Source organism: Vipera berus (assembly GCF_964194415.1).
Source record: "Vipera berus genome assembly, chromosome: 2".
NCBI lineage: Eukaryota > Metazoa > Chordata > Lepidosauria > Squamata > Viperidae > Vipera > Vipera berus.
The window spans coordinates 191,984,051-191,998,424 of NC_138203.1; the positions used below are offsets into that span (position 1 = coordinate 191,984,051).

Consider the following 14,374-nt stretch of genomic DNA (forward strand, 5'->3'; position numbering starts at 1 on the left):
CAGCAAAAAAGAAATAGGGGGAAAAAAAACAAGAAGAAAGCCAGGCAGAGTCCAATTTTTTTCCTGCTACTTCCTCTTACACGATACTGAAAGATGAAGGCTCTAAAGAGATCATGCGTAGAAGTTCACATGTGCATACTATCCTTGAGTGCAAACTACAATACAATCACTGGTCAACCAAAGCTTCTGTGCAGACGGATAGCTTTCTCAGAGTTTATAGGACAGGAATTCCTTCTCTCAAATCAGAATAGGTGAAGAATTCTGCACAACACTGAGCATGAAATCCATGCAGAAGAGATGGGAAACTACTTCCGTAAACTTGACTCATTCACAGAAGAATATCAGGCATTTTTTAAAAAAAATATCACAGAAAAGCCACTCATGACCAATGAGTGGCATGTGTCTCTCGGTTGCAAAAAGGGCAGTTGAGGAAAAAGAGGGACTCCTTGCTGCTTATTTCATTGATCACTGCAGAATGTTGGCTGGCAGGGAAGGGACTGACAGTGGGATCCTCGCTCTCAATCTCATAGGACCTAGGTCAAATAATCAGGAGTAAGAGTCTTCTCTTCTCCAGCTTTAAAGCTGAGCATTACTTTCAAGGCTGAGACACTTTACATTTGAAATCAAATAGTTTACATCTCAGAATTCTTAACGTACAGGCAATGAAGGCTTGTTAGAAAACCACAGTTTTGAAGGTTCTCTTCTGCCTTGAGGTCTTTCCATTAACCAATTTGTACTTCTCACGTAAGGCTTTCTCTGGTGATCCACTGTTTTACTCCACTTCACATTAAGTATCTTCCCCTTTTTGACAGCAGTTTGGAAGGATTCATGAGCTTGCACAAACCAAGCAGCAAGGTCCAGATCTCTCAATATCCAAAAGAAGAATTCAGTCCCTTCTCATGAGGAAGGGGGAGGGGAGAAAGGGGGAAGGGATAAAATGAGAGGAGAGGAATTGGAGAGGAGAGGAGAGGAAAGGAACGGTAAAAGATGTATATATAAGGTTGTTTGGTTTTTTAAAAGGAGAGAGAAAGGCATGAGAAAGAGATAACATTTTTACATATAAAAAGAGAGAAGAGCTGCCTTCCAACCATGTCCTTTTTCAGTTATTCTTTAAGGGAAAGTGGGCAGAAGTCTTTGTCGCTGAAAACCGATGGAAAAATTGATTCTCTAAAGGCTGAGTAAAAGTTAATTAAAAAGCTAATAAAAGTTGAATAATGTTTTTGAAACATTATGTGGTACAACGTGGCTCTCTAAAGACTTGCAGGAATAGAAACTAGTTTGAAAATGCATTGTAAACCCATTTTAATAGTGCTTCCCTGTTTATGAGTTCCAGGGCTATTTTCTGTTTTCCTGAATTTGTGATTATCATGGGCTGCACTAAGATCTGGTTCCAATCCTAACAATCCGCTAGCTAAAAAGCCTGATGTTATGTGTCCTTTTTATTAGTAGACTACGAATAATATGGGAAAGCATATTCCCAAGCTTTCAGTTCCTTGAGTTTTTCTGTGGAGTTGTAAAAGATTGTTTTAACTCTTGCCCTGCTTCTGAAAACTCATATGATTCAGCTCCATGAAAGCGTTTTCATTATTGCACTTTGAAGGTTCCACCAATCCAATCTCAAGCAGTAGTTTCACACAATGAATTTGGTTTCTCCTAACTGGGTCCCAGAAAGATTCATTCACTGCAGATTCCTCATGTTTCACAATCTGGAGTCTTGGCTTACTCCATCTGCTCATTCCTTTGTCCTTCTTTGAAGGAATGTGTAGTTCTCCCATCCCGATAGAAATATGGCTGAACTTGGACTCATCTCTTCACAAGCTTCTGCAAGTTGCAAAGGGTGAGGGGTACTTTGTCCGCTCAACTTTCAACCATTCCAGGGCACCCAGGAATTTCTGTGGATAGAAGGAAACAATTTTAGTTAGCTTGTGATAGATCAACTCTAGAAAGGTCACATCACAATTGTTAATGATTTATTAGATTCATACCCTACCTTTCTTTTATAACATTCCACCCTCTCATTTCCCAGCCCCTCCCCCCAAATCCATTAGGTTGAGTTGAAAGAGATTGACTGACTCAAAGCCCCTTAATGAGCTTCTGCCACTGAAGATAGATTTAAATTTGGGCTTTTCTGCTCTTACTACCCCACGCAACTTGGCTTTTGAAGATCTCTTTTAAAATTATTTATCACTCTTCACTGTTATATTATGTCAAATTGCTTTTCATATTATGTGCTGCCAAAACATCATGGAATTGGGTTAAAACATATCTCTGCTTCCACACCTAAATAACAGTAGAAACTTCAATAATTCAGTGCTGCTAGTTTAGGTCCTTTATTGCAAAGAAGAAAGAAGTCACATTTATGGTGAAGATCTGCAAAATGCAGGAAATAAAATCACACAATATATAAATCTGTCAACCCTAACTTTTAAATCTTACATCTGCCCTTTCAGGCCAATAACCTCTGACTCTTCTTTTTCCAGCTTGGAGATTATAATCCACCTGGTCTATAAATACACAAAGATTCTGTTTTCCTGATTCTTTGCTCACCAGCTATAGTCCTTACACTATTCACCATTTGCTCTTTTGTTATCATGCTATCATATTTTTTTTTCTAATTAATGTCGCTGCCCTTGTTCTTCCCATATTCATATCCAATGACCCGAAATTATCAAGAAAATGTTAAACCTTTTAAAGCAAAATTGCAACTAACTTCAAATGTACTGGATAATGGCCAAAAAACCGATGCATTCAATGTAACAAATAACAAATGCAGCTCCAAGTACATGTCAAAAGCAATACATATTGGAGCAAAATGGTCTATGTTTACTACTATATTGATGGGATCTAAGTCAGAGGTGACACGCTGTTGACCTCTCCTCTATTAACTTGAAATTGTGCAAGAGAGAACACTGAAAATGTTGATCTAGAATGCAAAAGCAGAGAAGAAGGAAAAACAAAGACACAGGGGAATTCATATTTTTGGAATAAGAATGAAAAAAACAATTGGGACTGCCTGCATGCAAGTGATTGTATCTCAATTTATTGTCAAAATCTATATAAACGTTTGCCCAGGCATCACATTCCTTCAGCTTTAAAGCAATAAGCTGGTGATCATCTTTTTTTCTATTACTACACCACTTTTGCATTTTATCCACTATATGAGCCAGAGATAAACAACCTCTTGATGGAATACAGCTTCCAAAAGTGTTGATTATATGCCCCCTTCCTCAGATTGGAGAAAAAGAGTAAACATATGAAGTGTTTTTGTTAATTATTAAAAGTATTTATACAGTGTTTTTTAATTTTAAATACTTCAAAGTGATTTACAATATTTGTGAATGCATAAGATAAAAAGGGTTTTAAAGGAGGAGGAGAAACAAAATAAAAACAATTAATACTCAATGCAAATCTTAAGGAAAGTTAATGACCGAAGAAAAGTCAATGAAAAAAGATGCCTAAAATAAATTAATGTCAGGTCTTAGCATTTAAAGTACAATATTTATATCTAAATCACATGCATTTTATTTATCCTGGCCCCTTGGTATGGATAAAGCTATATGCTAGGAAATATGAAGAAAGAACAATTATTGCTTCCCCACCTCAATGAACTGATATGCCTATCAAGCTGGAAAAAAATCTGATGAAAGGATTTCATTCAACATGTTGAGCAGAAAACTGGTGTTAGGTATTTTTCAGATTAAAGAAATTATATGCATGAAAGAAAAGAGAAGAGAAGGGAAGAATTTTTTAAAACACACACAAAAAGAGCAGCAATTGTTTGCCAAGCAACTTTTGATGAAGATAAAAATCAGATGCTGGCACAGGATGTTGATTCAGAGTCCTTTGGCTAAACCAGTGTAAGAGGTAGCTTTCATGACTTCTCACTATTCTTACCTTGAAATAATTTAGACATTAAAACAAAAAAGGAGCTCAAGAAACCTGTAATTCACAAGAACTACAGATTATACAATTGTCCTTGGTTCCATTTGGAATAGAAAGTTGGAGTAATCCAAGAATTTCTTTTTAACTACTTTTATCTCAGCCTAATTATAGACCACATTAGAACTCTGCCAATTGGGGGTCCTAGTATGTCAGAGAAAACATGACCATTTACAGTTCCAAGGGAATGGGAAATCAGGAAACAATCTGCATCTTGGATTTGGAGAAGGAATTTCCTTTCCCCAACTCTCTCACACTAATAAATTTTAAAGCTTATCTCAAATGTTTAATGAATATAAGATAGTGGAAAATATCAGCTAACATATTTCTCGTTAATGAATGGTTATCAAAAGAGAAAGAAGTTATGTGTGACTAAGGATTAAAATATTAATTGTGACATTTGCTGATGGTTAACCTTCATTTTACAAGGGCTTATGTCACGATAGAACTGCCGAGCTACAATTTCCAACAGATACTAATATGGCTTGCGATCGGGGGATGTCAAGAGTTCTAGTTCAGCAACCTTGAGCTACTCCATTTGTTTGGTTTGCTCTAACAATCATAACTACCCTCCTGGAATTTGTCTCTCAAAGAACAGGAATACTTCAAACTCTGGTAAAGTTACAAAGACACGTCAACTGTCAGAGAACCCATAGTCCAAACCAGGGCTTTTTTTCTCATAGAACGCTCAGAACGGAGTTCCGGCACCTTTTTTGGATGGAACCTTGTAGGGTAGGCAAGGCAGGTTGTATGACATGTGTGAGTTCTGGCACCTTTTTCTTTTACAAAAAAAGCACTGGTCCAAACTATATAAGTTTTTCCATGAAATGGTTCTGTCATATTAAGCAATATTTATGAACAGATGGGTGACTATGGACAGTGTCTTGGCTGTAGCTAGGCAGTTATATTGCACAAACCTTCAGCAAACGTCCACAGGAATATACACATAAGACATAGAACAGTGGAATAGCTGTTTCTTAGAAATTTGCTGTGTAAAGTTTAAGATTGTTTAGTGGAAGGAATAGTCTTGCTACCAATCTAGTGATAGCCCCTCCTAATAAATTCAGGGTTGCTTTGCTATGCAAGGGTGCCAAACTCTATACTTCTGTGAAAGAAGGAGGCAATAAGGGTGCTATTAATCGGCATTGTTGAGAATATTAAAATATATAGAAATTCTAGATCCTCTTCATGTTATGGGAGATAGCTTAAATAATTTGGAATAAAATTACAATAGAACAGAACAGAACAGAATAGAATAACAGAATTGGAAGGGACCTTGGAGGTCTTCTAGTCCAACCCCCTGCTTAGGCAGGAAACCCTATGCCATTTCAGACAAATGGTTGTCCAATCTCTTAAAAAATTCCAGTGTTGGAGTATTCACAACTTCTGGAGAATTCCAGTGTTGGAGTATTCACAACTTCTGGAGGCAAATTGTTCCATTGATTAATTGTTCTAACTGCCAGGAAATTTCTTCTTAGTTCTAGGTTGCTTCTCTCCTTGATTAATAAAATTACAGATGTATATATCAAAACAGGCTAAGTGGCAAGTTATAATAATTAAATCTTTTTAATTCACAGAACTACATGTGTGAAGGTAGCCCCAATTTCAAACATTTTATCCACATATGAAATAGATTGGAAGGTTCCAGAACTGAGTGACAGGAATGAGACAGCAAATAAAAGCAAATAAATAATAAGATGATGTGATAATAGTACTCTTAATAACTTTTTAATAATTACACTCTGTTGGCAGAGCAGCATGGTACAATTGTATTATCTGGGAAAGGTTACAAGCAAAATGGAATAGATGTAGAATAGCCACATTCTATATCTGGATACATTCTGGGCTTGGAATTGCATCACATTCTTTCTAAAGATAAAATAATGGAGTTTCAGATCTGTAACCCAAAGCACAACCTGGTGAGACAATGCATTAAGGTCAGATTATTAGCCAGGTTCTACGTCATTTTTGGAGCTGGAAAGGAAGAGCACATGCTTACGTGCAGAGTGTGTATGCTCACAGCCATTTTAATTGTATCTTTCCTTCTTTTGTTCTAGTTTCATGACTAAAGTATTAGCACACATATATGAATGGAAATTTCAAAGTATGCTTATTAATCCTCTTCTCTTATCTGAGTTAGAATTGCAACTGCATTGTTTTGTTGCAATGTCAAGAAAAACTGGTAGAACCAATCTAAAGAATAAGTAGATTTTCCTGAAAAACATATAGGGAATTTTTTTAAAAAAATCTGTCTTTGACATTTAATCAAATTAAATCATGACTGATAAAAATGCTTCCCACCTTCCTCCCATTTACAATACAATGGAGGTGAGAGTGAGATGCAAAGCAATTCCTTGAACCAATAATGTCAAGAGGATAAAATCCTGTACTTTCAGCTGATGAGCCTTGTGCTCTGAATATTGTATGTTGCTGCTGCAGTTGTAGAATGAAGACTAAACCATTTCTTTCTCTTTCTTTTGTGGTTACCCATCCACTTATTAAGCATCATCACATTTAATTTTCTTGCAAAATGCTTCATCTTAGATTCCTGCTAGTAACTTTTTGCTATTGCCTCAGCAGGTAGATGTTAATCCACCTCAGTATTTCCCAAAAAGTGTTGTGCTCTTGAAGCCAACTCAGACAGATTGTGGTGAAACAAAACCCAGAACTGAAGAAGCTTCTTGGATGAGAAGCAAAATGTCTTCAAGGAAAAAACAAGGAAGTCCACTTGCCTTTTGAAAAAGCACCTTCGGGACCCATAACTACTTGTGGCAAAAGCCAAATAGCAACTCTGTTTGTTATTAATCAAAAACAACTTAAATTTGATAAATAAATGAAAACGCCATTTTTAACTTGATGTTATTCCAAATGGAGTAAGAACATATTCTGCAACCATTATCCTCTCATATCTTCTTAATGGGAGTTTTTTCCCCATTGGTCATCTGATCCAGTTAATCAAATGCTCCTTCAACAGATTCTGGTTTGTGCATATTAGAACTGCATATAGTGAGTGAGCTACAGGTTACCACCCACCTGTTATATCTGATGTGGAATAAAAATTTACTTGTGTTTACTACCTCTTTGTGTATTTGCACACCTGTGTACCCTTGGTACTCAAAATCCCAAATCTTATTTGCGCTGAAACTAGAGGTCACCTTGCATATTTCAAGAGGACAATTTTTTAAAGAAAGATTTTTGGAAGCCTTAAAGAAATCCTATCTTCCTTCACAGTTTTGCCAACTGAATCTGCCCCTGGAGCTCATGCTCTAAATCCAGCTGTAACTCATGGAGTAGAACTAATAATATATTGAACATTGTGCATTCTCACTACCATAAAAAATAGACATCTACTTTTAAATTAAATCTGGGAAATGGGTGGCTCAGGGAACTGTCAACGCAAAAGAGATATGGGGAATATCATTTATTGAACTTGGTTACATATGATAAAGAAGTTATAATTATTATAACACATGAGTTTATTACCAATCATGTAAGAAGCATCATAAGTTCCTGTAACTGAAAGTGATTTTAGGGTTAGGTTGTCCAAATAAGAGTTCCATACTGTTTGATCTCATAGCTTCTTTATGATTATTGGATTATGAATAACCTATTGTTCATCTCATCAACAACAGAAAGAAAGGACAAACATTCAGACTAAATTCCTTTTGAATTAACTTAATTTTATAAAAGTAGGAGCTGATTCATAATAAATTAAGGGAGGTACCAAAGAATCTGGAGCCAAACCCTCATTCCATCCTAATACCTTAATGATTAGAATGCCAAATTGTTGCCATTTTTATACAAATTCCTGCCATAGGCTTTTCTTGCAGAGCAGCTTTCGTGGATTCTGAGGCCCATCATAATAATGAATTATTTATTCATGCATTTATTTATCACATTTCTATACTGTTCAGGTTTTTTCCTCATCAACCTCTCCTCAAAGACTGATCTGCCTATTTCAGTTGTTCCTCAAGCTGCATTTGCAGTTGAACACATCCCAGCAGAAAAAATCAACTTAGACCTTTGTACTCAGTCAGGCCAAAGGGAGCTTTCTCCAGCATACATAATTTTAAATACTCTTTCATCTACTTGGAGAAGAGCAGTCTGGAGGCATTTTGGAAAAAGATATTTTGAGTAAACAAATTGATTTATTTGCCTGGGGTTTTTTAGATGATGATGATGATGATGATGATGATGATGATGATGATGATGATGATGATATGCATCCATGAGGTTCTGTAGGATTTTTCAGACCAAGCCATAGCCTACCCTTTTTTGAACATGACACAGAGAATAAGGTGAATAAGGTGGTAGACCAATCAAGAAATCAAAGATTATAAAAATGACCACAGAGTTTCCTAGCTGGCTTGGAAATCACATTTCTAATAGTGGTAATAAACAGCTTCCAAATCTTGTACTGTATATTAAAAAGAATCCAGAGTTTAACGAGAAAACTTTATAGCTACTTGGCTGCATGTCATGGAAATACTTCTCCAGATGTAAGGCAATTGTTTATGGAATTTGAAAGAGCTGTGTTATTCCTATGAGTTAAGTACAGTAGTTGTTTTCAATATTTCTGGGAAATGTTACTTCCTCATGATCAGACTCCTGGATTTCTTTTAGATGATATATTTATCTGATGCTAATAAGTCCAAAGGGGGTGGTGGTCTATGGAATAGATTTTCATCATAATGATGTTTATGTTCTGACATCATATCCCTGTGTATCAAGGTTATCATAACTGACAAGGCATCTGAACTTGTATTGTAATAATGCCTAAGATTTAAAACCACCCATATTATAATAGAAACTCTTTATCTATATGCCTGCCAAGTTATGTAGCTAATTTTTCAATTATTAACAGGAGTGTAGACTATATTTCAATGATGTGTGAAAAGTTGTAATTAGGAACATGTATTTTAATATTGGTAAACCTTACAGTATTTTAATATTGATAAAAAATTTGAAAAATTAAAAAATAATACAGCCACATGAAATCCCTTGTTGGCACAAGTAGGAGAAAACCATAACATATCCAACTGTGACAGAACTAGCAAAACACAGCTAGCAGAACAAGTCCTTCTTTCTTAATTGAAAGAGACTTCTGTACAGAACCTGGTTTAAAAATAGTTCTAATGGAAAAGATCACTAAACCTATGTTTATAAAAAGTCTGTATAAGTCTGACACGCACAGCGAAAAACCCGTTGGGCATTACATGGATATATGTGACTCTGGAGAAGCCAGGGCTCTAGTCTTGCCAGCATCCCAAGCCAAAATGGCCTTGGATGGCTCTGCCCTATGACTAGAGAAGAAGAAACATGCCTCTAACAGCTTCTGGGGCCTATAGGAGCTTGGCAGATCTCAACCACGGATCCCATCAGCCGCCAAATGGTCAGGGAAAGGTGTCAAACACTATCCAAAGCAAAAATTAAGTTAGGAAGAGAGTAACAACTTTCAAACATCCATACCAAACTCTCTGTTTCTCTGTGTCTGTCTGTCTGTCTGTCCGTCTCTCTCTTTCTCTCTCTCTCTCTCTCTCTCTCTCTCTCTCTCTCTCTCTCTCTCTCTCTCTCTGTGTGTGTGTGTGTGTGTGTCTCACACACACACACAGAAAGCTGCTCCAGAAAGGGACTGGAAATGAGTTGAGGGCAATATAATGAAGATATGGAAGGGGAAAAAAGCCATTATTATTTAGTAAATTTATTTAATATTAAATCCATTGTAATATTAAAAATATAAGGGCATGTCCTTGTTGTGAACAAATGAGGAAGAGCCCAATGCTATAAAATCAGTCAAAGACCTCTCATAGTCAGGAAATCTACCCCAAAGTGCCTTTTCCTGCCTCAGTCTCTAATCACAGAACCTGCCTGACACTTTTCAGGCTACCAGCCAATTTATTCTGATATTTCAGCACGCCATTGTCAGCCAGTGTATTTCATCTTTTTTGGGTTGCCTGTTGGTTTCTCTACTTTGTTACAAAGATTCATGTTCTTTAATCCACAAGTATGAGTGATTTAAGGGTTTAGTGACCTTAACTCTTCAAGATTTATAAACATCTGACTTCTATCTATTGCAGCTTTCTGTAGGCTTCCCTGAGACAGTTTGCATGGCAGATCGCTTAAGCCTTAAGAGGATCTCCAAACCCGTCTCTGGCAACACAAAAAAGCAACCCGGCATTTATAACCTCAGGTGAAAACAGCATCATGAAGTCCTTGAGGAGCGTCATTTATGAAAGTAAATCACTGTTGGCATTCAGCTAATTGAAACGGGTGGCTGTCAAGGTCAGTGCTTGACTTGCAGCATACTGGGTTAACTCTATTTCTATCACTCAGGAAATCATTTCATCTCTCCTCGACCAGTCTTTGGGCAGGAAGTAATGTGAAAATATGTGTGAAAAGGTGACATGGTGATCTAAATGATCAGATATACTGCACCAGATTCGAGTTCTTAATGGAATGATATGGCATATGTACTGTATCTTGTCTAGCCATAAAAAAGTTGCCTGAGGATCTACTGAGCTAATTGCAATGCAGCCAAATGACCCTTTTTATTTGGGGGAAATTCAGGTCCATTGTAACCCTATCAAAGTGGTATTAAGTAAACAAGAGCTGCTTATTTGGGGGAGAAAACACTGGGGTTAGGGGCAGTTATTCATTCAGATGCATTCTGAACAGGGATGGACAGACTGTTCTCAAGGACCCTGCAAGAGTTCCATGATAAAGAAAACAACAACAACACATGCTAGCTAAGACAATACATTGCTTCAGATTTGATTTATAAGAAACGGGCTGGAAGACCCAAGAATGAAAATGCAGCATCTAAACTAGCTGTGTTATTTTCTGACTCATTAAACTAGCCATGCTGTTTTCCATGACCATTATTTTCCACGTGGATGCTGCAAGGAAACTTCTGCTTTATCTGTTTTGAGCCTGGAAACAGTCATGGCTGTTTTACTGAATTATGGTTGTGGCTTTATCTCAGTGAGATGAGTGAATCCAGCCACTGAATTTCCTGCTAAATGTACAAAGAATAAAATGGCTCAACCTCATTTTACAGAATGTGTCACCTGACTTACAGAAAACTTGAATAGCGTGAATTCCATAAATCCAACTAATTCATTGTATTTGCAAGTGAAAGCCATTTATCCCAATTCAAATGGCTAATTTCTTTCCAAATGTTATCAACTGTTAATAGTTCATTTCTTTATGAGAATGTACTTAGATATTGTATGCAAACTTTTGCATAATGAAATTATTATAAGGCAGCAGCCTCATTACTTATCAACAAGCACTTTCTTATGCAGTGAGTTTTGCTTCTGATTAATGTGCCTAACACTGCACTGCAAGTGAATTAAATACCCAAAATAAATAATTTATGTATTTTGGGGTTCAGCTGTGGAGTACTTGGTACTCTCTGGGCTTGGATGTTGGTTTGCAGAAGTTGCACTACCTGACTGAGCAACTTTATCAGTTCTAGTGAGTGTGGGGTTTTCTCCCTGTTTAAATACTGTAACTTGCTCTGTCCATGTTGGTTGGGGTGTAATTTTCTCTTTGGTAGTTCTTTGAATGGGATATTTTCTGCTTGGCTGTTGGTCTGGTGTCAATCCCTCCTTATCTGGGTGTTGGCTGCTGGAGAGGATGTGTTCTGGCCTTTTTGTTTTCTTCATAGCTTTTGTATTGTCTCTTTAGAATGGCGTTTAAATGGGGTTTATCTCTATCTCCACTGATTTGTCTGCATGCCACTTTTCCTGGAATTCCCTAGCATTTTTAATTTAGCCTGTTCTAGGATGCTCACAGTTCTCCAGTTAGAAAGTATAGTTGAGTATGTCTATGTGTTGTAACATTCAGGAATTTTCATCTCATCTTCTGACTCCTAGATGATGTTCATGGATGGCTTCTGCTACTCTTCTGCCTGTCTGTCCTACATAGTGGCTATAGGAGTCCTTACACTGAATGTTGTAAAATTGTAAATGACTCCTGTTTTTAATTCTTGGTTTTTAGGTTTACTTAAGATGTTTTGGAGGGCTTTAGTTAGTTGTGTGCTATAGCAATACCATGTAGTTGTAATAGTCTGTTGGATGTTTCTGAGATGTTTTGATGTATAGCAGCATTGTCCTTTCATAGCTTGTGTTGGTTATACTTGGTTAGTACAATTACATCCTAGCAACCCAGAACGAAGAAAAAAGAAACAGACTTCAGCATACAACTTCCAACAAAATAATACCTACACAACTTTATCAAAAAATGCCTGACCACTCAATCCATTACAGCACTATCTAGTAAACACATCACTCAAAGAGACAATTAAAAACAAAAGCTAAGAAGGAAACAAAAAGACCAGAGCGCAGCCTCTCCATCAACCAATACCCAGATAAAGAGGAATTAACACCAAACAATCAAGCACAAAACAATCCCCTAATGAAAGAACTACCAAGGAGAAAAACCCCCACAAAGGACAAAATACCATATATATAAGGAGCAAACCTTACACTCACTACCATAGCACTGATGATGGGCAACATTTGCAAGCAAAAAAAAAACAAACCACCAAGCTTAGAGAGCACCAAATATTCCACAGCGAATTAAACCTGCTCCTGCCATCAGCAGCCATGTGTACCATCTTTAAAAAACATCATCAAAGCTGTTTGGAGCATATTAGTCATGACCACCTCCTGAACTCCCTGTTGCAGATGGAGCTTTCACTGCTTGAATGGCTACCTTTGAAATTTGAAGGATTTATCAGCCTCATGTAGAGAAAGCATTTCAGTCCTAAGTCTGAAAGTTGCTTCACAAACCCAGTGTGATGCTAATAGACTAGACATCTGGATAAATGACTCTTTCAGTGGATTACAGTGACTTGGGAATTAAAGAAGGCATTTAGATAGAGACTTAGGGGGAAAATATTAAACAAATAAAGCAACTATTCCATTATTCTATACAATGCAAATAAACGCTTTTTTCCTCTGGCTTGATCTTTGGAGGGCCAGAGCCAAAGATTTGTCAAGTTTGGTTTTGTAATTCACAGATCTATTTTTACAGATCTACTTTCCTCTAATATCAAAGGGGATAATGAAACTAAATTATATGGAGCTGAACAATTATTTTGCTACAAAGAACATTCAGTTTTCTCTACAGTATTCTAATGCACTATATATTCTGTTTCCTTATTTTCTCTTCTTCGTGATTAAGGTTATTTGCTCTAGATTGCAGGAAAACGAGGCGGTCTTTAAAACGTCTGATAACACTGCCCTCAGACAATTGCTAGTTGTTATCAATATCTGATTCTTTAAGTCAGTCTATGCCCACACAGGACCCAGTATGAACAAACAAAACCTCAGAAATTAGAGGCATTCCTTTATTTACAAAACATATCACTATAGAGGACATTTTCAGGAACTTTTCCTATTTCTCTCTTTTTCTTACATTACCGATGACACCACATTCAAGATTACTGTTGTTTAGGGCTTCCGGTGGCGGCGCGGCGCCGGAGACAGCCTTTTCGGGCTGCCCGCGGCTCAGCTGTGTTGTTTTCACCCGAAACAGCGCCGATCAGCTGTTCGGGTGAATTTGAAGCCCCCTCCTCGGGAGAAGAGGAGGGGGAGAGGCCCCAGGTAGGGGTTGAGTTCTCCAGGGCCGCCTGAGCTTAAAGCTTGGGGGGCTGAAGGATTGAACTCCCCCGTAGCCTGGGTTGCTCCCAGCTGTTCAGCGTCTCCGCTCCGTGATTTCTGGAGCGGAGCCAGGCGTTTGCGACCACCCCTGCCAGAAGGAAAGACCATGGAATAAAAGGAGCAGGCAGAGCGGTACAGGAGGATAAGGTGAAGAGGACTTTTATTTTTGCTCTCTAGCTAAATGGACTTTATAAACTTAAAGTGAAAGTGCGTCACAAGTGAAAGTAAAAAGATGGCGGCTAAACCTCCCCCTAAAACTCTTCGGAGTGCTGGAACTTCTCCGGTGCAACAGACATCATTGCAAGCTTTGCTTCCTCCCGCTGCACTGACATCGAAGGACTTACAAGATGCTCTTGAAAAACATGCCCAGGTAATTTTGGAATCAATGGGTGATAAATTGGCAAAGATGGAGGAGAAATTGGAGGAGAGGATGGAGGAGAAGTTCAGTGCGATGAGGGTAGACATTTTGTCTACAGTGCGTAGTGTGGCTGAATGTGTGCAAGATCTGGATGAAAAAGTGGAGGACTTGACTCAAAAGAATGCCATATTAGAAGCAAAGGTATTGGAGAATGAAGATTTAAGAGACAAAATGGACAGAGAACTGTGCCTAGTTCAATATTACCAGATGCAATATGCTGTTAGAATCAGAGGTTTAAAAGAAAATGTTAAGGAAGATCTAAAGCAGCTGATTTCTGAAGCTCTGGAAGCAGTATTGGGTCAGCCAGCATCTGAAATAAAGGGAGGCATGGATAAAGTGTTCCATGTTA

General features: G+C 37.6%; 1 protein-coding gene across 1 annotated transcript in view; it reads right to left on the reverse strand.

Annotated features, from left to right (window-relative positions):
- Window positions 1-1,240: 1,240 nt before the first annotated feature.
- Window positions 1,241-14,374, reverse strand: part of ADRB2 (adrenoceptor beta 2) — a 72,747-nt gene continuing 59,613 nt past the window's right edge. The window contains exon 2 of the mRNA XM_081316319.1: window positions 1,241-1,892. Coding sequence (XP_081172445.1) covers window positions 1,858-1,892 — 35 coding nt within the window. The 3' untranslated portion in view covers window positions 1,241-1,857. The remainder of the gene's footprint in view (window positions 1,893-14,374) is intronic.